Source organism: Saccostrea cucullata, unplaced genomic scaffold (assembly GCF_032062105.1).
Source record: "Saccostrea cucullata isolate Sc308-1 unplaced genomic scaffold, CSIRO_AGI_Scuc_v1 ctg426, whole genome shotgun sequence".
Lineage (NCBI taxonomy): Eukaryota > Metazoa > Mollusca > Bivalvia > Ostreida > Ostreidae > Saccostrea > Saccostrea cuccullata.
In genome coordinates, this window is record NW_026930434.1 from 311,704 (window position 1) to 338,848 (window position 27,145).

At 33.5% G+C, this 27,145-nt stretch overlaps 2 protein-coding genes across 3 annotated transcripts; one reads left to right on the top strand and one right to left on the bottom strand.

Moving 5' to 3' along the window:
• Positions 1 to 1,764: 1,764 nt before the first annotated feature.
• Positions 1,765 to 13,389, top strand: LOC134228569 (uncharacterized). 2 transcript variants are annotated; one of them, XM_062710228.1, is made up of 10 exons: positions 1,765 to 1,811; positions 5,733 to 5,801; positions 5,939 to 6,072; positions 6,166 to 6,304; positions 7,240 to 7,392; positions 8,374 to 8,556; positions 11,685 to 11,762; positions 11,877 to 11,954; positions 12,126 to 12,213; positions 12,832 to 13,389. In XM_062710228.1, the coding sequence occupies exons 1-10, from the start codon at positions 1,778 to 1,780 to the stop codon at positions 13,271 to 13,273; spliced, it is 1,398 nt and encodes a 465-aa protein (XP_062566212.1). In that variant the 5' UTR covers positions 1,765 to 1,777; the 3' UTR covers positions 13,274 to 13,389. The 2 variants fall into 2 exon arrangements, with proteins under 2 accessions (XP_062566212.1, XP_062566213.1); XM_062710229.1 differs by having other exon boundaries at positions 7,261 to 7,392.
• Positions 13,383 to 26,934, bottom strand: LOC134228571 (very-long-chain (3R)-3-hydroxyacyl-CoA dehydratase 2-like). Its single transcript, XM_062710232.1, has 7 exons — positions 26,802 to 26,934; positions 16,927 to 17,044; positions 16,638 to 16,745; positions 16,171 to 16,292; positions 15,858 to 15,897; positions 15,386 to 15,524; positions 13,383 to 13,672 (listed from the first exon to the last, which is right to left on the bottom strand). Exons 1-7 carry the CDS (start codon positions 26,903 to 26,905, stop codon positions 13,593 to 13,595), a joined length of 711 nt encoding a protein of 236 aa, XP_062566216.1. The 5' UTR covers positions 26,906 to 26,934; the 3' UTR covers positions 13,383 to 13,592.
• Between the last annotated feature and the right edge of the window lie 211 nt (positions 26,935 to 27,145).

Here is a 27,145-nt window from a genome sequence, read left to right on the forward strand (position 1 = left end):
TTTTAAATAAAGTTTTCTCAACAAAAAAAAAACAACTAATTACACCTTTCTTTGTTACCAATCCATGTGTCAATTAGGATCAAATTATTTTGACATCCGGTGTACAAACAGATAAATTATATTCCCAGTTTCGGCTCTTTAGAAATTACTCTTTATAGGCAATTAGTATGACACGTCAAAATTCCTCGAAGATAAATTTTTTATATCTTGTTTCGATTAAAGCTAATCCGTTATTAGTTACCTCTTCGCGTAAAAAAAACGTGCAATTGAATATATCACCTTCTGATGGACTTCTGAACAAATGACGTCACACATCAAAGGGAACTGTAATAGGTATGAACTTCGTAACATGCAGTCTGATTGGTCAAATTACGTTAAGTCCGAAATTTTTGTGGACAGAAAGTGACTTTAGCAAATTCACTTTCTGTCCTGCTTTCTACGAATAAACTGAACCTTAAAATTATACTTATAAAGACTTTTGATTTGTTTCAATCAGGTAAGCTAAATCATTTCTAGAATTATTCTTTTATTCTTTTTTTCTAAGACTGTTTTTATATTGAATTAAATTTTGAATGTATTTTATATTTTTAAAAGTTCTCTTTTGTATGTTATTCAGAATTCCTTGGGATTGGACCCTGCGGTTCTGACATGTCAGTCCACTGCTCTACCATTTGAGCTAAAGGGAAGACATGTATCATACGCAACAACAAATTGGTGACATGGGTTTTTTCTTTCGAGACATTTCTCATAATTAAGTGTGTTTTTAAGTTGCATTGCAACTTGTTTCAAATAATTAAGAAACGCAAAGCAAAGCAGACCATGCCACAACAAAGAGGATGTCTATAAACTAGGGCAGTACTGAACATCATTACATCACTTCTGTTTCGTACATATAACAAACAAACACACCCTAACACACACACACCCTCCCTCACCCTCACACACAAAGGCTGACACCATACCCGTCCTTTGCGAGGGAATAATAAAATAAAAGAATAAGGGACAAAGCACAGGAACCCCGGCTTTGTTGTTTTAATTTAGAACAAAATAAAGTAAAACAACACATGTATCTTTTATTTTAAAAATATTCATACATGTTATACATTTTATCTATTTCTTTCTTAGATAAAATGGATAAAATTTTGCGAAACTTTTTATTTTACCAAAATAAGAGGACAAAATGCTTACCTTGTGACTGTCATATTTGTTGATTCATGTAAAACAAAGGGATGACCGAAAACGTTAACTCGAATTGGTTTACAAAATTATAATTAGGTTGGATATTCCTTGAAAGGATACATTAAATGTGTTTAGACCGTTGTCCCTCAACGTTCTTCTGTTTTTGAAGATCGTTAGGCGTCGTGTGGTGTGCAAAAACTTTCGAACGTTTTCAGTTCCTTCTACACATTACGGTTTGTAGCACAAATTAGGAATTTTAACAAAAGAAGAGAAAAAAGAATGGAGTTATTTAAAGAGTTTTAGATGAAGTACAAGACAAAACACGCATTGAAATGTGAATTTAATTCGAAGTACTGTGTTTTGCAATTTTTTTCTATATTTTCGTTCATTCTTTTTCATTTTAATAGTACCATCATTCTCAAACCTTATCTTACAATACTTTCTGAGTGTAACTTATATAGACAAGAAAGTGGGCAGGGAGTACTGTATACTTACTGTTTACTAAGAATCTGATCAGTGCAGGGACCACTCGAAGTGATTTCCGTATCTTCTCTATTTGAAAAATACTTCCTGGCTTGTTTGTAACGCACAGTACACGATGATATTCAAGCTGCTATGTTATTTCCACTTGGGTAAGTGTATTTTTTTTCTTCGGCTATCACTGCAGTTTTACAACTTCCTCCTTGTTTCCTAGAGTTAGTAAATTCCCAATTCATTATTTGGGGTAGAATATGCATGGTTGAGAATATCTGAACGTTAAGTGTGTAGCTGTAGACAATTCAGTGTGTATAAAATGACTAAAAATTCTTATGAAAACTATCCGTCAGCATTTGACTTAATGATAAATTGTATTTGCTGACAAGGTCATTGTATCGACCACAGAATTTACGAAATTATGACTTTAAATGACACTGCTGATATTCTTGTTTAAACATCAGCTTGTTTGTCAATAACTTGTTTTTACTTAGAGCATGCTGTTGCGTTGCGAATCAACTGAGAGATATAGGCCCCTAGAGGAACAGCGGAAGTCGGACGGTTTTTCGGACCTTCTCGTTGCGCCTTCGGTACACTCTCCAAACCGGAAAGTTTTACGTCACATAAAATGATGCTTTTACCCTCTTTCTATTCTTAATTTTCAATATTTACATTTGCAAATGTTTTCCTTTACATAACACTACTGAAGGCAAGCGTTTTTATAACTGTGTAAATACAGGTTTGGGGTCAAGAGGTCATAGATGTGCTTTTGGATAAACGTTCCACGTAATTTCTCTGTGACGTCATAAAGGACCAACGCGCGTTTAGTGGATTACATATACATGCCGTTGGGTTTGAAAAATTAACGCATTTCACACGTTAAAAGTAACAATCAGGCAAATATAAAGTATGAATAAGTCACAAATGTAAAAATAAGTAATAAGGTATCATTTTTTGAGTTTTATTGAGATGTAAAACGGGTTGCCACGTGATCAAATCTTCCATAAAGCCCTTCGGGCTTTATGGGATTTGATCACGTGACCAACCCGTTTTACATCTCAATAAAACTCAAAAAATGATACCTTATTTCTTAATTGGTTAAAAGCTTTGTAATGCTATAAATCAAAACCAAACACGGAAAATCAAAGGCTGATAAAGTCAGACAGTGACAGTGAAAGTCGGACATGTAGAATTTAAAGTCGGACACATACTGGTTTCGGCATTTAAAGTCCAATTTACTTCATTTTTCAGGTGTTAAATCGTAGTGGAGCATGCACAAAGTATCAGGGGTGGGGGTGGGGGGGGGGGGCGACCCCTCACTTTCCCCCCAAACATTTACTTTACACTATTGAAAATTCAAGTTCATTGAAAGGCTGTTTGTCCCACCTCTACCTTTTTATTATTGTCAAATCAGGGTAATCTGGTAATGTATGAATAAAATTCGGTTTTGAAAGATGTAATCAAATGGAACGTACCCTCCCATCAACCTCCGAAATAGAATTTTCTTTGAGTTTGGACAATTAGCCACTCTTTCTTTCTTGTCGTTTTTTTTTCACTCAGGTAAGTTGATTTTTTTTTTAATTTAATTTTCTAGCCCTTCCCCAGCTTACAAAAATGATACCAAGTGCCCGGGGAAAAAAAATCATGAACACTTAAAGTTATTTTTACGTAAGATACTTAGTAATCGTGTGGATTATTTAGATAATTTTTCCATTTATATACCAAGAAATTTAAATTAGCATATAGTACATGTATTATGCGATCTATGATCTATAAAGCGATGTGTTATTGTGTGAATAATTTTTTGGGTTTAAATTGTCTCCATTTTATATAAATGATTATAGACAGAAAACTATATATCTCACTATCTTTACATTAGAATTAGTAATCCGGAACTTATTTAATTTTCAAGAAGAAAACCTTTTTTCCCACTTGAATGAGTGATGAGGTATAAACATGAAACTCAAATAAAGCCACGAAAAAAATTGACTTTGTTGATTTTTTTAAAATAGATTTTCTTTTCTTCTCTTTCTTTCCCTTTCCTTCTTTTATTTTCTTCGGTTTATGTATACAGTATTTAATTTCTCTGCAATATTATATCAGTCTTTTGCTGTTAAAATTCAATGAAATCGTTTCTGCTTTACGTGTTTTTCATTGTTTTTTTTCTGAAATGAAACAATTTCTATAAGGTAAGTGATAAAACGTTTTTTTTTAATTTCTTCCTTCCAAAAGGTTGCAGCTAATCGGCAGAATTTGATTTACAAAAGCTGAAATACTCTTAAATTGCTAGTAAGTTTAATAACATTATAAGAAATTGTTCTAGTATTTAAAAATATGACAATTAAAATACAATTTATTCAATATAATGTGCTGTCCGACTTTAAATTCTCCTCTGTCCGACTTTAAATGACCGAGAATGTAAAGTCGGACAGTTTAATTTTAATGGTTTTATAAATAAATATCCATCAAAAAATTATTATTATGGGAATAATTAACATTAATCATGTAAAAGTATGATATAATTACAAAATATATTGGCAATCATTAAGTACCGACGGCAAACTGAAGATTTCGCCAAGTCACTGTTGACAGGTGCGCGCTCAGTGCGCATGCGAATTTTATCCGGATCCGCGAGACGCGTATGGATCCTTCAAATTTTATACATTATTTCAAACGTTTTCACGACCATATCTGTATGAAACAATCAATAACTTCCTTTAGATTGAGATACTGAAAGAAAAAATCAAATGATATTAAATTTAGTAACGATTTTTTTCTGAAAGAGAAGACTGTCCGACATTCGATGCTGTCCGACTTTAGCTGTTCCTCCCCTAAACCCCATATGCAGGTGATGAAGGTATACTGCTGCATAAGTAAGGGAAGTTGACGAGTGAAAAGTTAAAGTCATGATGTTTGTCATAAAGCTTGATTGTAAAGTTACTATTAACGTCTTTTCCAAGTAAAATATCTAAATATGAAACAGATGTGTCAGACTCTGTGGTATCTTTTATTTCAAGCTCACCGGGATATATCGTATCGACATAAGAATGGAAATTACCATTGATAAGTTACAATGCGTCATCAATATATCTAAAAGTTGAGTTGTAGGCCATAGAAGTGTTTTATTCTTTTCACATTTAAAATTTTGGACAAATTCTGCTTCATATGAATACAAAAATACATGTACTCAGTAAGTCTCTGCATAACGGGGTCAAATTGGCACCCATGGAATTTCCAACAGATTGTTTGAAAACATAGTCTTCAAAAATCACATAGATATTGTCAATCAGAAACTCTAGCATCTTTTTCATATCAATTTCAGATTACTTGTGTTTACAATCAAAAATTTTTTTTATAAATTATTTTGCAAATGACAAGGTGAGTAAATCATTTTTATTGAAAAAGCAGCTGTCAATGATATCAAAAAGCCTGACATTTAAGTTATCGTGGGAAATGGTTGTATATAAAGTAAAAAAGGCGTAAATTTAATTGCTGTTGATTTTGGTAAAATTTTGTGATTTCAAATTTTCCAAAAGTTCCTTGGAATTTTTACGCATCCATGCACATCTGATTTTCACCACTTCTCGAATATATTGTTGCTCAATACTCCTAAAGTTTCCCCTTCACTACTTTTGATATTTTAGTGAGGGGTGAAAAAGAGGCTTGGTAAATTATTTACTGGAACCCGCTACGTATCTTTGTTTGTTTGAAAGGATATGAACTACATGTATAATTAACTGTGTTTTAAATTAAAATAAAACACTTGTACAGGTCGATTCCTTGTGTATGCATGTGAAATAGAGGATTTGTATGTGTGTAATTACTAAATAATATTGCTAGTTAACTCCTAAAGACCCAATCTTATTAAAAATACATGTATAAATAATATACTAGGTGGTTTACAGTAGATCATCCATGATAATAAGTTATAAACTTTATTACTTATGTGTACTTTCTTTTCATATTTGTAATGAATAAATTGCAAAATATAAGAGATAATGCTTTAACTTGATGCATCGATAATGATTGTCATATCCAAAAACAATATAGAAATGTAATTTGTATAGTTTTCTTTGAAGCCACTTGTTTGGGAAGTAATGACAGAAGCATCATTGCTCATCATATAACCAAACCAATCATTACAAGAGGTATATATTTCAACAGTTAATCGAATTAAAATTAATTGTTCTAAATGGATAAAAAAGATAAATATAGATATTAATATATCAAGACTCCAAACATTATGAGCTAAAAAAAGTAATTCATTCAGAACGTTTTGAAACAGGTTGTCACAATATTTCTTTGGAAAGTCACTCTATTTTGAGAAAGGACTGTTTAGAGGAGAACAATGTCACCAATTGTTATCAATTCTGTTTCCTCAACCAATCAGGATCAACTGTTAAGGCTCTACTCCTGAAGGTAACTCTACTGTCTTCGTGACTAAAGTGTTTGTGTCTTTTCGACAATTCTGCAACATGAAAGGAGTTATACAGAGTTTCTATTTACCAATAGGGAACGGAGTGTGTTTGTTCTTTCGAGACTCTACATACGTCATTTGATACTGCAAAACGCTGCAACGAGAGTTGTCCTGGAAACTCAAACCAAAGCTGCGGCGGTTATGGTCATCACACTTATGCTGTGTATGAAATAGGTAAAAGAAGCTTGTAAATATAAACAAATTCATTTTCATTTTTGAAACGATCCACAAAATGAATCCTACGTTTACTTTCATTATGCTTTTATTCGGTTTTAGAACTTTTTACACGACAGCCATAGTTCCAGAGGGTCTGATGAAATTACTCTGAATTCATCCGTCCGTTTGTCCGTAAATTACCACTTACCTAATAACTAAAATATTGAGCATGCATAAGCCATATGAAATAAAGGTTGTATAAGGTCACATTTTACTTAATTGTGTAGTTTGTGAATTCGGGGATGGGACAAATACCTATTAGAGCCAGCATGCCTGGTATTGTGCAACTCTGTTTTCAATAGCTAATTCTGGTAAAGTGGTACTAAGAAAAAGAATGTCATTTGCAGTAGTCCCAAACTAGCTACCTCTGTAATCTGCACACTTTGTACGATTAGCAAATATTTATTAATTAAATCCGATGTGTTTTATGTATGTTAATGCTTTAGATGATCAGTCAGGTTTCGTAATTTGAACAAACTTAATTTTGTTAGGCATTGTGTAACTACTCACTAGTACTTAAATTTGACAGTTCTCCAATATTTGTTATATCATAAGATCATCTATCATCTTACAGGATTTTTTTTTTCAATATATTTAGCAAAAATACTTGCAATTAAACCCAGAATGCTCTGAAGAAAAAGAATCCTGAAAGATTTTTTTTTTTTTACATATTCCTCTGAGCTTTTACATCGTGTCATGAATTTTCAAAATGGCACCTTTAATCTTTAAGAAGGTTACATGTATCTTGAATTTTTAACTTTGGAAGTTACATGCACGTGTACAAGAAAAATAAATTGGTGTAAGAATTGATTTTCGTGCAATCGAACATTTCATACAATGTTTAACAAGCTATATGTTTTATATATTTAATTTATAATGACATCCTTTGTCAGTATACTGTGTTTCCCCCCCAGAAAATATCACCAGCAATGACCAAAATGCAGGCTGTGGATTTGTCAAGTTTCAGCTTTATGAAACAAATCCGACATTGAAATCTGGTGACTGCAACTTGAGAAAAATGGCATACTGCACAATGCTGAACAACGGTAATTTTTTTTTAAATATTTAAATTGTATTGAATCACAGGTGTCGGTAACATACTAAATTTAATTTTAAGTAATCATCATATTTATTCAACTATATTTGTATATGTAAACTTTTAAAGCAATAATTCCAGTTTGCAGTCCTAGAAGATAGTGAATAATCAAAATTGTTTCGATATAACAGGTGTAAAACAAGGCTGCACAATGTCTTAATTATTGTTGTTACTGTTCATATACTTTATAATAATAAATTACAGAAAGAAAATCAAAAGGAATGAAGTGGAACTTCACCACAAAACTAGAAGATCTAGACTTTGTATATTTCGCAAACGACCTTGACATTTCAGGACACAAAATAAAAAACACAAATAGCCCCTTATACCAACCATTCTGAAAATACGGCCAAGGTTCAGTTCAAGTTTTTAGAAAAAAAAAGACTTTTAAGGTCAAGGTAATCACTTAATGAGATAAAAATAAATGGTACCAAAGGAATGCATAAGTGAAATATAAAAGCCCTAACAGCAACCTTTAAAAATTCACACTGAATGTTAATGTTTTTTTTCAAATGAAGGTCAAACCCAGAGGTCAACGACATGAACTATTATATATTGAAGTCACAAGTAGTATACATGAAATTTGAAAGTCTTAGCTCCTACTGTTTAAAATTATTGCTACGATAAAAGTTTCTCCACAGGTCAAACTCCGAGGTCTTGGCCAAACGATCAAAATTGTTTATACTCACAGAAAGGCCTAGATCCACGGAATACGCTTGTCAAATGCAAAAGTCCCACGACAATTGTCCAAAATTTATAGCCGAAGTTTAATAAAATTTTCCAAAGGTATGTCAAACTACAAGGTTACAGTCAAAGAAAAACATTAAAAGACAGACAGACTGGCAGGCAAATTATTAACTTGCTAATTTTGTTGTGGAATCTATGAAAATCATCTCTCTTAGACTTTTAACGATCCTTAAATCTGTTACAGTGGATGGAACAGTGATTAAAACAACAAACATGACGTGGGATGAGCATAACAACAATTGCTCGGGACATTTGGCTTTTATTGGGGACACCAAAACTGTACAATGGAAGTTAGACAATGCAATACAGTCAGGTTTTACATTTTGGGTGGGACATCGTATTTGGAATTATGTCCCTATTGAATTCGGTAAGAATGACTTTAATTTTACACTCATATTATACTTTCAAAACGGCATCGTGATGTTTTGCAAAAAGTAATTTGAGAATGCACAAAATTTCAGCACACCTTTCCAAAGAGTTCGAATTTTATACTTGCGGTACTATGAGCAGCTTTATAAATGGTACCCCCGTCTCCTCTTATGATGTTAATGGCGACGTCAATGTTTTGCTCTGGGGTATCGACCTGAAACAATTGTCAGGTCAAAAATTAAAACAAAGAGGTGCACATTGGTATTATATACATGTAATATAGAATCTGTGAAAGCATCAATATTTACATTTGCAAATGTTTGCCCTTGTATAACACCATTTGATCAAGGTGTTTTTACATCTCGGTAAAACATGTTCGCCATGTGATCATAAATTGATTGTTTAGTCACAAGCAATCTACGTAATTTCATAGTGACGTCAGAAGTGAACGACGTGTTCATCGTATTCAAATTAAACTGTTGGGTTTTGAAAAAAATGTAAATTTCTTATGGATTTAAAACTTCAGTGCCTTACTATTTTTAATAAATCAGTCACAAATGTAAATATAAGTAATAAGGTATCATTTTTTGAGTTTTATTGGGATGTAACAGGGGTTGGCACATGATCAAATCTTCCATAAACCCCTTCGGGCTTCATGGGATTTGATCACGTGACCAACCCGTTTTACATCCCAATAAAACTCAAAAAATGATACATTAATTCTTAATTAAATTTTATTCAGTGGAATAGGAGGAGTTGCGGATAAGAGATGGACACCCTTTTATATTATAGAAAGAATCGCAGTATCAATGTTTTGCTATGGGAAACCCAAAATATGTGTCGGATCAAAAAGTAAAATAGGAGGTCACAGTGGTACTACACACCGTATGTAACAAAGAATATGTGAAAGGCTCACCAAATTTCATTCAGTGGTAAAAGAGGAGGTGGGTACCCCAAACCGTAACAGACTGACATACAGACATCCCGTTCACTTTTCAAGGGGGGAGTATGAAAAGGTTATATCTACTGTTTTGTTGTTATCGTGCAAGATCACGCCACTTTTATTGTTAGTGTACTTTTAAACTTGTAAACAACTTTTAGTTGGGGCGTGCAAAGTTGAAAAAAAAAATGTTTTGATAATCTTTTGGAATCTTGGTCTACCTCTATGCCATTTTTGGCTCTTGAGACTATGGTAACTTCTTCAACTTTTCTATGCCCGCGTACAATAACATGAATAAGGAGGACGTAAAAGCAATATTCCCGTCTTGGGTTATGCAAAAAAATAAGTTGATTAAAAAAATAAAATTAAAAAAAATTAAATAAAAAAAACCCTATAAAGTAGATTTTTAAGGTTCCGAAATATTTTCAGGTATTGAATGAAAATTGCTTAGGTTTATATGCAAAATGCTATTTTGTCAATTTTCTGTTTGTTGGAACTGTTGGCCAGTTAAAATAAGGAAGGAACAATTGTAACATGGTGTCGCCCCTCTCATCTACAACCTTTTTTATTTAGAGGGGGTTGTTTGTTTGTTATACCCCGGTATTTATATGGTTTCTCGAGAATTTGCAGTGATTATGACGAAGAGTGATTGCTCTCCTAAGACCTTTAATCAATAGAAATCTTTGAACATGATGTACCAAAAAAAAAAAAAAAACCCTGGAAATTCAATCAGGATTCAGGTGCCTACGAGGAGTAAGCATCCCTTGTCTCACCTGCCGAGTGCCCTGTGTATTAAATGGGTGTAGATGGGATTATCTGAAGTCAAATTTAGACTAAAATACCTAACAATTTATATCTAATGTATGAGTGAAAATACGACCAAGTGATAGGATGTACTTGTGGTAGACTCTGCTTTGTCTTTAATTTCGAGTTCACTGGAATATACATCGAGTAGACTGTTGAATGAAATAGGAAGAAAGAAGTATTTATTTATATTTGAATTTGAGTTGAAGGCCACAGCAAGTGTTTTCTGCTTCAAATGAATAGAAAAACAGGTCGGCAGATAAAGGAACACAATTATTCACCATCGTAATTCCAACAATTTTTAGTCTCCAAACACTTCACATGAATAGAAGAAAACTTGCATCTGTTTAATATCAAATTCAGATAATTCTGTGTAGAATCAAATTGATTTTTACAAAGTAATTTGGGGATGATAAGTTCCCGAGGTACAACATATTTTAAGTCCCAATTTCAGAGGCACCGGAACCGGGGGGGGGGGGGGGGGGGGCTTTAGCCCCCCCCCCCCCCCCCCTTTTTTGCAAACACAGATATAAAATACATGTAATCATTGAACATCGGGGCCTAGGTTTAGCCCCTCCCCTCCCACCTTTCAAAAGGCACGTTGAAGTTTAGGTCAAAGAAGGTAGTGTTTTGAAAATCTTTCGGTACTGAAAAATGTTCGATCCTAAACCCCACCCCCACCCTCCACGAAATAGGATTTTCGTGTGTTTGAACAATTTCTTTTTTTTTTTGCGAGTCGATTTTTTTTTTAGGTTTGAATTTTTTTTCTTACACTTACCCCCCCCCCCCCATTTCAATTTGCTTCCGACGCCAACGTAAGTGCAATTTTATTGAAAAAGTAGTTGTACATGATATGAAAAAGCCCAGTTTTCTATGAGCTCTGAGTAAAGATTTTTATCTCTCTTCTTTATAATTGCAGAGATCTCTACTTATTTCACATTTTTGTTAGAAAAAATTAAATTAAAAGGTAATTAAATTGAATATCATTTTCTTAAAGACATCCCTAGTTGAATAATTGATTCTTTGATGTTAACCCCAAATACCGCTACATATGTTATTATGAACATCAACTATTTTGTTGTACATTAATTTAGCACTTTAAAGGATTTTTAATATAATTTCAAAACTGATTTAAGGTTCATAAACCCTCTGCTCACTCATATGAAATTTTTCTCTATCTTTTATGATTTTCCAAAGGAAATGTATGTGCTGAATAAAATACAAACAAATAAAGCATGACTTGCGGGGCAAAATTTGACAAAAAAGGCACTTAAACTTGACAAATTTATAAAGGAATTATAGACATTTGTGTTATCAAGAGTTATCTCTCTTATCAGAGTATCAATGTACCTTAAATATGGTATTTTCTTTTAATTCACAAGATGAAGCAGATTCTTCTAATAACCATGATGACACAGAAAGTGAAATTTTCATAGATGAGATAAACGAATCTTCTGGTGGTGAGTTACGATGTTAATACAAGCATACATTTAACTATTTCATTGTACATTATTTAGATTTAAAGCAGGTACATGTATTTCAAAGCTAATCTAAATTTTCTTTTAATAAACAAGATACTGCAGATTCTTCTAATGACCATGATGGCACAAAGAGAGTAGTTCTCAGAGATGAGATAAACAAATCTGATGATGGTGAGTTACGAACTATTGTTTTACAATAGAATTCTGCATACTTTCGATATTTCATTTGCACATATTACAATTTAGAGTTTTCCAAATATCTGTAGAAGTTTTGATACCTTTCCGAAATTTGTCACAACTGCTTAGTAGGGAAATCTATTTAACATGAACATGTCTTTATAGTACCCAGCAGCATCACCTTGATCATAGCTGTGACTGTCCCGGTAGTGGTTCTTATTGTTATTTTGTTGGCAGTTGTTTGTATGAAGAGGTAAGACACACAATTAACAACATTTATAGAACATATACCATGGCTGACATTTACTTTCCTCTCCTCCCTATGTCCAGAATCCATTTTATATGACTTGTTTGCTTTCTCTGTTGTAAAGAACTAGCTCCCATGATTAGTGGTTGAATATTTTTAGTATCCAACAAGAAGCATTTTCCCTAAGCCTTGGCATCATTGAGATAAAACACAGGTTGGATAAAAATCAGATAGCCACAGGCAATATTAAATTCTTTGTACCATGTTTACACATAGAAATTTCATATTTTACACCATCTGATATATGTATATTCACAGTACTTGCATTGATCATAATGAAAACTATATCCTATGAGCTTTATGTATGTCCAATGTATAAAGGAATAAACTTGTAATAAAGTGTTAAACATTTTTGGTTTACAAGATTTAGCATTATCCTTTTAAATTCTCAACCAGATAATTTCTTCTTTTTTTTATCTTTTAAATATTTAATAGAGAACTTGCTCCTCTTTCCATTGAATACTCTTGAATTGTAATAAAGTAAGCAGAAGTAGAAGTCGTAAAATTTACAATGTGGCCTGCTCCTCAAAAGGTAAACATGTACATGTATGTTCATCATTGCAGAAAGAAAGCCAAACTGAACAGCTCGAAACAACATAAAAATGTAAGCAGTAAGAATGCTCCTCATGAAGGTCATGATGTACCCCTTCAGCCAGCAAGAAGTCAAACCCAACAAGACCAGGACTATGACCACCTACACGGAAATCCAGCCTCTCTCCACTCAGATAATGTGTATGATGTGAGCGGACAGTGTACTGATGGACCCAGTATTCAGGACAGTATGTACAACACAAGTAAACAATGCTCTGGGAATGAATTATACGACTCTAGTGTCTGTAATCCTCAGAAATCCGAGTCTGAGAATATTATGAACAGTGATATGTACAGCACAATGAATATGCACGATGGTGGTGAATATCCAAAGGACATTGACTTGTACGATCACACCAGTTCTAGTGGTCAAAATAACGACAAAACAGATATTTACAATGAAATTGACACTTGATTAAAGACAATAAATACTGTATTTTTGTTTCCTTACTTTTTTTAATTTAAAAAAATACTATTCAATAATAAAAATTTGTAATGTAAATGATTTGAGACTACACCTTTATAATTTATATAATTATAATACATGTATATTTTGCTCAGTCTTAATTACAATTAAAATCAGTGATTACAATTTGAAATAAATGATTTTCACTACATAATGAAATGACTGTTTTATAAATAAAAATGTTCTGCTAAATTATTTTGTGATTGTACTGCTGCTTTTGTTCATACAGGAGACACATGTATTTATAGTCCTCATTCACACCACCATTTTACTGGGATTTCGGTTTATCTTTGTTTCCTAGGACCTTCTTTCGCTGAGCCAGCATATGCATATACAGCTGGGGAAAAACTGCAAGTGAAAAGAAGGAAATATAACTAGAACTGTCCAAATGGGACAAAATACCCCCCGCTGGGTTTTTTCAGAAGTAAGTTTTTGCATAATAAAGATATGTATCACACATGAATTATGAAATTCTTCTTCCAGTGACCTTGAAATTTCCCAAATGACCTTGGGTCAAGGTCACGACATACCCTTGGGTCATGGGTAATCTTTGTGTGAAACGAGAATCTACCAAGTTTATCAATAAGAAAGATATGGACCGGACATGAATTATGAACTTTTTCTTCCAGTGACCTTGAACTTCCCCAAATGACCTTGGGTCAAGGTCATGACAAAACCTTGGGTCATGGGCAATCCTTGTGTAGAATGAGAACCTACAAAGTTTATCCATAAAAAAGATGTAGACCGGACACGAATTATGAACTTTTTCTTCCAGTGACCTTGAACTTCCCCAATGAACTTGGGTCAAGGTCATGACACACTCTTGGGTCAAGGGCAATCTTTGTGAATATTGAGAACCTACCAAATTTATCCATAAGAAAGATATGGACCGGACACAAATTATGAAAATTTTCTTCAAGTGACCTTGAATTCCCCAAATGACCTCGGGTCTGGTCATGACACACCCTTGGGTCATGGGCAATCTTTGCAAGAAATGAGAACCTACCAAGTTTATCCATAAGAAAGATATGGACCGGACACGAATTACGAACTTTTTCTTCCAGTGACCGTGAACTTCCTCCAGTGACCTTGGGTCAAGGTCATGACACATCCTTGGGTCATGAGCAATCTTTGCAAGAAATGAGAACCTACCAAGTTTATCCATAAAAAAGATTTAGACCGGACACGAATTATGAAATTTTTATTCCAGTGACCTTGATCTTCCCCAAATGACCTTGGGTCAAGGTCATGACACACCCTTGTGTCATGGGCAATCTTTGTGTGAAATGAGAACATACCAAATATCCATAAGAAAGATATGGACCGGACACAACTTATGGACTTTTTCTTCCCGTGACCTTGAACTTCCCCAAATGAACTTGGTCAAGGTCATGACACACCCTTAGGTCATGGGCAATCTTTGTGTGGAGTAGTAGTTTCTAATGTCCCTCCGTAAGAAAGATATGGTCCGGACACGTTTGCACAGACAGCTAGACAGCTAGAGAGACGGACAGCTAGACAGCTGGACAGACGGACAAGGTGATTCCCATATACCCCCCAAACTTCGTTTGCGGGGGGTATAAATAAGAATTTTTTCACAGTCACGGAAATTAATCATCACAGATTGATTTTAATTGACAAATCACGAATAAAAGATGGCAGGAATAATAGTTAATTTACACTAGTCTGGGACTTCAACATCAGTGGGATGGTATTACCCAAACTTCTTGTCAGATCATAGAAACTCAACTATGGTGAAATTAAGCTCAGTATAACCAATGAAAAACTTTGATCCCCTGATATGGCCTCACTCTATCCCTGTATTTAATGCCATGATTTGAATAATTTAATTGAAACAGTCTAGAATCTTCTTAATTAACCCCAAGATGCTTTTTTCCAACTTTGATAAAATTAATATGCCAATTGGTTGCTGAGGAGGAGTAGAAAATGTGAAAATTTTACAGATGGAGGGGAACTTGAGCTTTCAGCTCTGGCTAGCTAAAAACAAGAGGCATATTATAGAAAATCTGCATTTCTTTGCATATACATACATGTACTTACTTGGAATATACATAATCATGAAGAATACAAGGAAGTAGAAGTAATTAAATGACATGTTGGCTGCATTAGGTAACTGTACATAATACAGTTTCTTCTCCTCTACTTCTCTTAGACTACTGAATGTGGTGATTAGTTCTCCCTAAAATAGAATGAATCAATCTCTGTCACTGGATGTCAAGATGCTATGATAATTTGACGTACAATGTGTTGCCAAATTTACATCTTAAGGACCAATGATGTCAAAAAGAGCAAGAATAAATACATGTATCATTATTTTTGCCAAAACCTCTTGCTTTAGTTTCACCTAGGTATAGTTTTTCAAAGATTTTAAACTGAAAATTCCCAGTATCTTATGAAGAGGCACCTGCTTAAGGATTTTGACTCCAACTAACAACACCAAATATTGTACAAGTTAAATGCTCGTATAATACATTTGCAATATGCAATTCTGTTTTCTTCTCTTTATACTTACTGTTACTCCTATTGGATACAAAACAATGAAAAATGTGTACCTGCAATATATATACAAGATTTAATATTATTATTTAACTATAATGGAAAGAAAATAAATAAAAGTAGGTCTCTAATGAAACTGTATCTCTACTAGTTTGTATAATAGTTCAAAAGAAAAGGTGTACTCTTTAAAAAAATAAAACAGTTGTGTATTCTTGTGTTTTCCTAACTTACATGTAGAATTTTAAGTTATTTCATTTACCAGAGAATCTATGTATATTTTTTTATCAAGTTACATACATTGCCCTGAAAACAAGTACAGTTGTACTTACCGACACCACACAATAAAATATGGAACGCCTCCCAGCAGAGAGAAAAAGTAGAAGGAATATCTAATGATTTCAGTTATTGTCCATGCCGTAACAAACAGAAGTACCCCATAGTAATTCTGAACCTACAAACAGATGGCACATAAATAACAAAAGTGAAACTTACATGTAGAGGACATTACGTTTTAACAGTTAACCATGAATGTATGTAAAGTACCCAATAAAATACCTACATGTAGGTGTAGCCTCAAATAATGCCGAGTTACAAATATGGACATTATCTCTGGCGGAATTATTGCCATTATACTTCAGTAATGTCTGTCTAACAGTGAGGTGATCTCAGGAGAAGGGATTGTATATAACAGCCAGAGTTAGTACTGTATAAACTGTACATAATGGACAAAGTATGTTATGTCCAGGTTTATCCTCTTTGGCTCTTAACTGTCTAAGTGATAAGAGTAAAGACTTACAGAAGGCACACTGTATGTAACTGCCCATGTGAGGAAAACCCTGGAGAACACTTGAAAAGCTGTCAACATGACACTGGATCTCACCAACCCAAGAGCACAATGGAAAATCTGTAAAAAACATTTGCATAAGTACATTAGTCTTATGTAATAAAGGAATATATTGAGGATGAAAAACTCATATGTACATCCCAATAAGCTTATGGCATGACAAGTATGTACTTATGTACCTTTCTACCAATACTTTGCATTAAAATTCACATTTTAAAATTTAAAAGAACAGGTTTTATACCTCCAAAACTGCAGCAGTTTGAAATATATTTAGGAAGATAGCAACTTCATCATACAATCCCACCACTGTACGTTCTGTGAACATGTGATAAACCAGCTTAAACATCAAGAGAGTCCATCTACAACAAAAGTCAAACAGATACTGGCATATTTTATCATTGCAAACATACTGTAAACGTATTACATTTGGCTGTGTATTCTTTTTAGCGCTTTTGGCGGAAAGCGATCTCCGCTAATTCAAGTATAATGCTAAATGCCTCACACATATACCAATAAAGAAGAACATTCAGATATGCGCTAATTCAAATCCACGGTAACTTGTTCAAAATCCAATTTCCGCCAAATGTCGTATGCGCTAAAAATAATACATTTACAGTAATTACAAACTGTATACATCTCAAAACTTTTTGTATTAAAGCTAAAAATAAAATATCAGTTGAGAGCTGTGGAAAACTTTTTTAGATAGCCAGTCATTCGGACCGGCAAGAAGACAACATTTGCCGGTTCGAAGTGATTTTTGCCGGTCCGAAATAGTAAGTTCACTAAGTTGCAAAATTAAAAAGAAAAGTATTACATTTATTTTCTTAAGTACACTTTACTTAATAAAACATTTTAAAAAGTCTCCATTTCCAGGTCCATCCTCCTCCGTTTTCGTTTTTTGCATTTATAACAATACTAGATTTCATCACTTTTTAGCAGGTAACAATGAATGATAATTCTGCATAGTAAATGTAATTTTTTTTTCTAAACATTAATGCATTTGGGAATTATATTTTGCCTCGAAAATGAGTCCATGAAAATCTGTGCATTGATAATAAAGATACCAACATCATGAATATGATCGATGAAAAAAAACGAAATCTGGGACAGTCGGAACGACGGAAGTACTGTTTGAATTTGTATTACATACCCAGCTATTTAGCCTGTCTTATCTTAATTTTTTTAAAAATGTTTTTTACCTAATTCTGTACCATTTGCAAAGGTCATGCGAGACAATACCGGTTTCGCTTTCATTTCCTATAGCCTCGATCTCTTGCAAAGAAAAAGTATTGCGCAATCGTTTATAAGGTACGATAACTAAGCTGGGAAGTGTGCCGATGATAGGCCTAAATCAAAATGGAAAATCAAAAACCTTTAACAAAGAAAGAGGTCGGTCATTTGGGCCGACATCGATAGCATTTTTACCGGTCACAGGCATTTTTTGCCGGTCTTGCCGGCAGTTTTCCACAGCTCTGTCAGTTGGTTTCAATTAGCTGCAGAACTGTAGCTCTCTGTTTGAGAAAATTGGGACAGATAAAGCAGAGAGCTATAGATCCATGTGTTGTAAAAACCTTCCACTTATGGGAATGATTTTTTGTTGCTCACTTCAGGTATTATATCTTCTAGTTTATGCTTTCCTTCGCTCTTATAATGGTATCCAATAATTTATCATATATTTTACTCCAATTATTGATACTTTTACCTTTCAATGGTCCGAAACAGTTCCCTATGGATTTGGAATGTCGCTTAGAAAGATTCCCATTTTCATGACCACTTCCACAAACTGCCTTTTTTGAACCATTGAAAGGTAAATCAACAGTTAGGAATAGGAGTTAAATGTATGGTCAATTACCGGATATCTTTTATAAAGCTAGGCAAAACATAAAATATAAGAAATAATACTGAAGTGAGCAACAAAAAATTGGCGGCGTAATTTAAAGGTTTTTTCAAGGCATGGATCTGTAGCTCTCTGCTTAATCTGTCCGAATTTTCTCAAACAGAGAGCTACAGTTCTACAGCTAGGTTTCAATATGATTAATTAAAATTTCGGGAGCCAGTCAAAGCGTTCCCTATTAAAACCGTCCCGGTCAAAGCGTTCCCTGATTTTGGTCAAAGCGTACCATGATTTTGGTCAAAATGTCCCCTGATTTTGGTCAAAGCGCCCCCTGACATATTTTATAGAAATATGATACTACGAAACCGCCCCCTGATTTTGGTCAAAGCGTCCCTTGATTTTGGTCAAAGCGTCCCCTGACATATTTTTATAGAAAAACGAAGTTTCCAAAGCGCCCCCAAATATTGGTCAAAGCGCCCCCTGATTTTGGTCAAAGCGCCCCCTGAAATATTTTTATAGAAAGCGAAGTTTCCAAATTGCCCCCAAATATAGGTCAATGCGTCCCCTGATTTTGGTCAAAGCGCCCCCTGAAATATTTTTGTAGAAAGCGAAGTTTCCAAATTGCCCCCAAATATTGGTCAATGCGTCCCCAAATTTTGGTCAAAGCGCCCCCTGACATATTTTTTGATAGAAAAACAAAGTTTGAAGTTTGGTCAAAGCGCCCCCTGATTTTGGTCAAAGCGTCCCCTGACATATTTTTATAGAAAGCGAAGTTTCCAAATTGCCCCCAAATATTGGTCAATGCGTCCCCAAATTTTGGTCAAAGCGCCCCCTGACATATTTTTAAATAGAAAAACAACGTTTGAAGTTTGGTCAAAGTGCCCCCAAATTTTGGTCAAAGCGCCCCCAAATATTGATCAAAGCGCCCATGACATATTTTTTTTTTATAGAATACAACTTTTGAAGTTTGGTCAAAGCGCTCCTTATAGAAAATTTATGTTTGAATACCACCCAAATTTTCAAAGCGCATCCAAATCGATTTTTAAACGGAATTTGCTGTTATATGTATATTTATTTCCTGACGTCCCAGAGTCAAAATATGATAGCTCATTTTAAAAGTAAATGTTGATGCTCACATACACATTTTTATAATCTGTAACTTTCTTTTAAACACAACAGGTGTATGAATATAAGGATCTATAAAGTTTAAACACGGTGAATACGATCAAGGAAAAATTTCTAATCAAGCACATAAAAGTGGGTAACACTAAAATACGCCTGCCGACGCCTCCCAGGGGAAATTACGCCTGCCGAGAAAATGTATACGCCTGCCGTGTTATTAATGGAATTAATTTGTTTTTGTTAGATATATTACTTTTTCGGACCCTGTAGTTAATGTTTTAGGAAACAAAAATAATGTTAAAAGCACAGAATGGAGTTTTTTTTTATCGTTTTAAAGTTTGCATACGGCGTGGAGCATGCCTGACGAAAAATCAAACGCATGCGGCGTTGTTTCTCTAATTTCTCATTACAATTTGAAATGTTACTTTTCAAAAGTATTTGGCTAACATTTGACAAAAAATTGATAAAAAAAAAATTAAATATATATTTTATTCATTAAGTGTTTGATACAAGAGTATATAGCATTAAAGGAAATAACTCTTACTTGACAATAGGAACTGCTGTGTGAAGACCATGGACATCATGTTTTTTTTTTCTTTCTTTTTTTAAATAAAAATATTGATCTCGTATTTATTTATAGAATTTACAGTGACTCGGGAACACATATGCTGTAAAAACTGTGCGATTTACGGGTTACCGTAGTTGTTTTGAATCAGAATCTGAAATATTCAATGTTAAACTGGTTAAACTTTTTAAACATCAATGAAATAATTATTATTTCTGATTTTCAGGTTATATTAACTTATTATATGCAACAAAGTTATAAAAATGAATATAAAATTTGACAGGTAAGAGAAACGGTATAATTTAAACTATTCCTACACATCCATGTATACATCAAGCAGAGAAGGAAATAAATGAAATGAGTAAGAAAATCAGCATGTACATGACACGTGTACAAAATATCGTTTATACCTATATGTTCAAAATCATTCCTATTCATTCATTTAGAGAAAAGGTTCATAAGGTAAATCAAATTCTAAAGAAAAAACAAAAAACACATAAAGGCATTTGATGTTCCTCACATCTCGAAAAAAAAACAAAACAAAACAAACTTGGAACCCATACCTAATAATTCGGTATGGGGTTTTATTTTATCATTTTTTCAGATATGTAACGTCAAAGAATAGTCTGTAGAGTAAAATTTACTGAAAGCATGATGTGTTTATACCATGTATGCAACATGTATAAGCGATCTGGGCTGTCATGGAAATAAACAAAACTTTTAAAAAGTTACTAATTTTCAAAATATAAAACACGTTATTTTTCATCTTAATTAACATTTCAAAGTTTCACAATTTCTTCGTCTAGGCAAAGAACTCGATGATTTAAGAAAAGTGATGAAAATAATCTATTTTTTTTAATTCATTTATTTCAATTAGAGAAAAAATGATCCATCGAAAGTTCCAAATATTCTCGCTAGTATATATTATTGTTCTATCGAAATTCATTATTGTTAAAATTTGTTTACAATGATATGAATGTCTGAATTCATGTTTACTGTGTATACACAGACTTCAAATCTCATCGATCTTCCTGTATACCTGTGCGTAATATTATGTGGTATTACATAATTAGGTACATGACAAGTGAGAAGATTGGCACGTGCGCTATACACACTCCGAGGTGGGATATTATGAACCAGGGCCACAAAATCAGAATTAGTAAATTTTTACATATCTGATTAAATAAATTAATTCTAAGAAAATATGGATAAAGGAAATTCCGAATTTAATACAAATGCATGTTTATAAAACTATTGAAAAGATCGTCAATTTATATTTATACAACATACCACACAAACTATTTACGCCCAAGAGCTGCAAATAATTTTTTTTCCAGTTCTTCCTCCTTAGATAAGTATTGTAGAAATTGTTAAAATGGTTAGTATTGTAGAAATTGTTATGATGGTTGCACAATCTGTATCATGAATCAAATTACATGATCCTCATGGTTGGTTTCCGTGGTTATTTCTTTCTTGTCTATGATTCGGGTCTTGGACATATCTAGTTTTAAACCAGCGACTTTAAAAAGAAGCACTTCATGATGTAAAACCAACTCATATATCAACTGAGCTAATCCGTCTATAAGAATTATCGGTATAAATTTGAATCAGATTTTCAAAATCAGGTTTCCTTATTTTTTGTAGGTTTTTTGTGAATTTCGACCCTAGGGCAGGGGTGCCCCTAAAAAATCCTATCTTAAATCATTCCTTACATCATAACCTATCAAAATATCACAATTTTATTTAGGGGCAGGCCTGCCCTGAAGGACTTCTAGGCCAAAATTCATGCAAAAATCAACGCTTTAACGGACAAATTGGTGTTTCAACCAACTTTGGAGGTTTATTGAAAAGTTGTAAATAATAAATTTTAGGTATGAAATTCAAATTTGTCTCTCCTATAGGTCAATTCTTTTGTCGAAGCGAATACATCCTTTGGCGTATGTAATAATAATTGAAATCCAATTTATGCAAATATACAGTCTTACATAAAATTATGTATGTGTGCAACGATGGAGAAGTTTTTTTACGCATTTCCCTAATAAAAAACTTTGATCGTCAAGTTCGAATTTCAAATTCTTTTTCAACATATTACATTCCATTCGATAATGTTTAAAACTAGAAATTACCGGTATATTAGGGAACGGTTTGATCGAAATTAGGGGACGATTACATCGAAATCATGGGACGCTTTGACCAATATTTCGGGGGCGATTGAATACATAATTTTTTTTTCACACAAAGTTAACTGGGGCTCTTAAAAGCCACCGCTCTTTGACCAAAACGAGTGGGCGCTTTGTGGACAATTTAATAACATCATTTTTTCACACAACAAAGAATGAATCGTTTAAACGTCCACATTTGGCCCCCCGATAATTTACAAAAAATAAGTTTAAAGGATTTCTACATATTTTTGTCTTAATCTTTTCATCAAACATTGTAGTTTATTAATTTCATTTTCAAATTTCACTTACTTGCACTGTAATTGGGTATTTATCTGATTAATATAGCAGGGGTATGTTGTTTACATCGGTTTCCCATAGACTTTAGGCCACACCCCCATTTTGAAAGCCCAATTTTTATTTGAGCGCATTGATGTTTCAAGTTGTAGTAAATAGGGTCAATGTAAAGAGTTATACTTGTCATTTTAATTCATGAAAGAAATTGAAACAGTCGTGCGCTCACATGTTATTTTCCAAAAAGGTGCAAAATCACGGGTACCTGTCTCTATAGTAAAGGCACCTTGTTTACAAATTTCAACCCGCCTTTGACCTCATAAATAACAAAGCATTGAACACGTGACTCAACCTATTCACTTTCATAATGCGACATCGTGTCCAGTGTTGCGAGCTACATGTATCGATGGTCAAATCCTTTTCAAATAGGTAATTATGTTCCCCAAACGAAGTTGGGGAACATATTGTTTTTACTCTGTTTCTTATTATTATTATTCTTATTATTTTTCTTCCTGGGAAAATTTTGTCCGCGAGTGATCTTGTAAACTACACATCCGACTAAGGTAAAATGTTTTTAGGGTTAGTAGACATGTTATGTAGATTTGCCGAACGAAGGTCATTTTGCGCGCACGTGCTTGCAAGAGCGCGCACGTGCAACAAGTAAAATGACCAATATAATGGATATTGCTTTAACTTTTCTTTTTTTTTGATGAATTTTTTTGAAACTCATAATGTAAGGATACATTAGTAGTATAGACAAGATGGCATAGTCAAAATAGCAAGATCTCACGCGCATGCACGTGCGCTTCGCTCTGACTGGCTGAAACTAAAGTCGCAATATCTTTCTTGTTTCTTGTCATAATCTTTTGAAATTTTGAACATAGTCCTACATTATGAAGATCTACAGCATGATATATAAAAATTTTCATGAAAGCATGCGCATGCGCGCGTGCTGCGATCTGATTGGCTGAAACTTTAAATGGCTATATCTCCTTTGTTTTTTGACGAAATGCTTTGAAATTTAAAACATACTCATGCATTAGGATATCCTAAAATATGATATAGGAAAAAAATCATGAAATCACGCACATGCACGTATGCTGCAATCTGATTGGCTGAAACTTTATATGGCTATATCTCCTTTGTTTTTTGACGAAATGTTTGCAATTTTAAAATATAGTCATTCATTTAGATATCCTTCAATATGATAAAGATAAAAAATTATGAAATCACGCGCATGCATGTGTGCTGCAATCTGATTGGCTGAAACTTCAAATGGCTACAACTCCCTTGTTTTTCAACCAAACAGGATGGGATTTAGAACATAGATAAATATAAGGGACTCCTACAAGAAGGTGTAGTCATTATGCACGTGCTTGCACGTGCCTGCACGTGAAATGAGTAAAATTTAAAAATACACTCGAATGAGTGTAATTTTTAATACTTTTGGATAAAATGCCTTGATATTAAGTATATTAAAATTTTAGATAGTGTAGACAAGATAATATGGTCGTTACGCAGATGAACACGCGTGCAATGCCTATTTTTAAATGTATTTTGTATTTTTCTGGGAAGACCTTGATTAAGTCTAAATTCCATAAAGAATTTCTTACTTAATAGAGATTACAGGGAATATGGCACCAAAAGGGAGTTGGGGAGCGTTTGGGGAACATCTGTAACGGTCCCCGTTACAATTAGCACTAGTTAGAATTTAAAGTACCATGGGATAAAATTTCTTTAAAACGGTATATTTAAGACTTGTTCAAATTTTTGATTAACTTGTTATTTCAGTCAATTTTGTTTGATTTTTTTCCGGTATTTATCAATATATTTTGGAGGCTTGTAGCATAAAGCTTGCACTTACTGCTTATATCTCATTAATACAGAATTTGAAAAAAAAAATACCGAGGGTATTTATATTATCAATTTGCATACATATACATGTACATCACATCAGCGTTACGTTCATTGACTCTTGGAAGATAAAAAAAATTACGATCGTTTTTTTGAAAATATACCAATTTATCATATCTTTAGAAAATAAACCGTTTGTTACAAATGCGTAATTCCAATTAAATTAGAGAATCCTTACGGAAAAGAAATAGATGTGTGAGGCATTAAAAAGATTTGTAAAACCAACAAATTACTACATGTAATAAATTATAAATAGAGGGAAACTTCGGGTTTCATCTGGCGACACTACAAATGTTACTTTTTAATTACATCGGCACAAAATGAAAGATTTAAATATAAATATAAGTATGTAACAATAAATCGAATGAAAAAAGGCGTATTTTTTTTTTTGAAATGGTTCATTGTTTATCTCACTAGAGGACGAGAATTTTTTTAACAATGCAATCTGGACTGTACAAATTACACTTGTCTAACACTGAAGGTTTTTTTATATCCAGCAACGATAATATTGACGTTAAACTGACGTTTAATTTTCTTCACTTTCTTGCGAATTTATTTTTCAAACACAGAGTGAAGTTTTATTTCACAATTCATCTGCATTTGTTGTAGCACACCAACTTCGCAAAATTATATATATGTACATGATATGAAATAATTATTCACGTGAATGTAAAAAGCAAATTAATTATAAGATTTAATGGATTGATTATTATCTCTATCAAAATAAAGTTTTAAGTATGAAAAAGAGTGAATCCAGCATTATACGTTCTATACACAAATTCCATTGTGTGTATTTAAATATAAATAATTTGACGAATTTCTAATAAATAATTTAAAACATAACTCGTAATTTAAGTGGAAAAAAAAATTAAGCCTGACTAATTAAAAAAAGGATGCTTATATGAGTTCAGTCTCTTGCACTAAAAAAGGGGCTTTTAGGTGTCACTTCATCATAAAACTTCGTACACTTCGAACACACGCTAATGTATTCACACTTATCGCACGCTTGATAGACGCCCCGCCTTCCCATTCAAATGCTAATACTACAATGGCCTACATATCGCGAATGGCGAAGTTTTACTGTGAAATATGCGACTTTATTTAATCGATATCATGTATATATTGAAAGTCTCTTTCCTAAAAAATTCTTTATTAGGATCTGTATATACTATATTTGAAGACTTTAGCTATAAGATAACACTGTTTTTATTTAAAAGGGTAAAATTCTGCATTTAAAAAGGGGCGAGATTGCAGTGTTAAGAGGATTCATTCTTTGAGTGGGGGCGCTTTGACCAAAATCATACAGGGGGCGGTTTAGAAACTACGTTTTCCTATCAAAATATGTCAGGGGGCGCTTTGACCAAAATCAAGAGACGCATTGACCAAAATCAGTTGGGGGAGGGGGGGTTGTTTAGAAACTATGTTTTCCTATCAAAATATGTCAGGGGGCGCTTTGACCAGAGTCAAGGGACGCTTTGACCAAAATCAGGGGGCGCTTTGACCAAAATCAAGGGACGCTTTGACCAAATCAGGGGGCGGTTTAGAAACTATGTTTTCCTATAAAAATATGTCAAAATATGTCAGGGGGCGCTTTGACCAAAATCAGGGGACGCTTCGACCAAAATCAAGGGACGCTTTGACCAAAATCAGGGGGCGGTTTAGAAACTATGTTTTCCTATCAAAATATGTCAGGGGGCGCTTTGACCAAAATCAAGGGACGCATTGACCAAAATCAGGGGGCGGTTTCGTAGTATCATATTTCTATAAAATATGTCAGGGGGCGCTTTGACCAAAATCTGGGGACATTTTGACCAAAATCATGGTACGCTTTGACTAAAATCATGGTACGCTTTGACCAAAATCAGGGAATGCTTTGACCGGGACGGTTTTAATTGGGAACGCTTTGACTGGATTTCAAAATTTCAGCACAGTGAGAAGCAATCATACGTAATTAATTTTTATTCATTAATTTTTCATACAAAAATATGAATGTGACATCCTTAATGATCAATTTCATATAATTTGATTTTTTAAATTAATGAGAGTACTTCGAAAAAGAGAAAAATGAACCCGGAATATTCAAAATACACCATCCTGAAAAACAAGCGCATATGATCCGCCACTAGCACTGGGTAAATCACCCACGTGCAGTCGTTATCAATCGATAATATGGTGAACAATACAAACAAAATGCGTCTTTCGTAATGTAAGATTTCATAAAACTTTACCCTATCATTTGAAGAACATTATATGCAACGAGATATGCCACAGAAAGACTGTTTTCAGCACTTGGACTTTGTGCTGGGCCTTTCTTTCCATCTTTCGTCGCCATGCTGCGGTGTGGAGTGAACACAGCTAAAACCGTGAACCTATACAAAACTTCTTCAATCCGGTTACGTCAATAAAAAAAATGTTAAGCATAATTTTTTAGTGGAATATATTGCATTTATCCTTATCAACTCTATAATTTAAAATTATAGATTTATGAAAAGATTTCTCCCCCAAACCCATGAAATAAAGACAGTAAAATAACTTATTCGGAAATATTTATTCCTGTTTTATTAATCTTTCT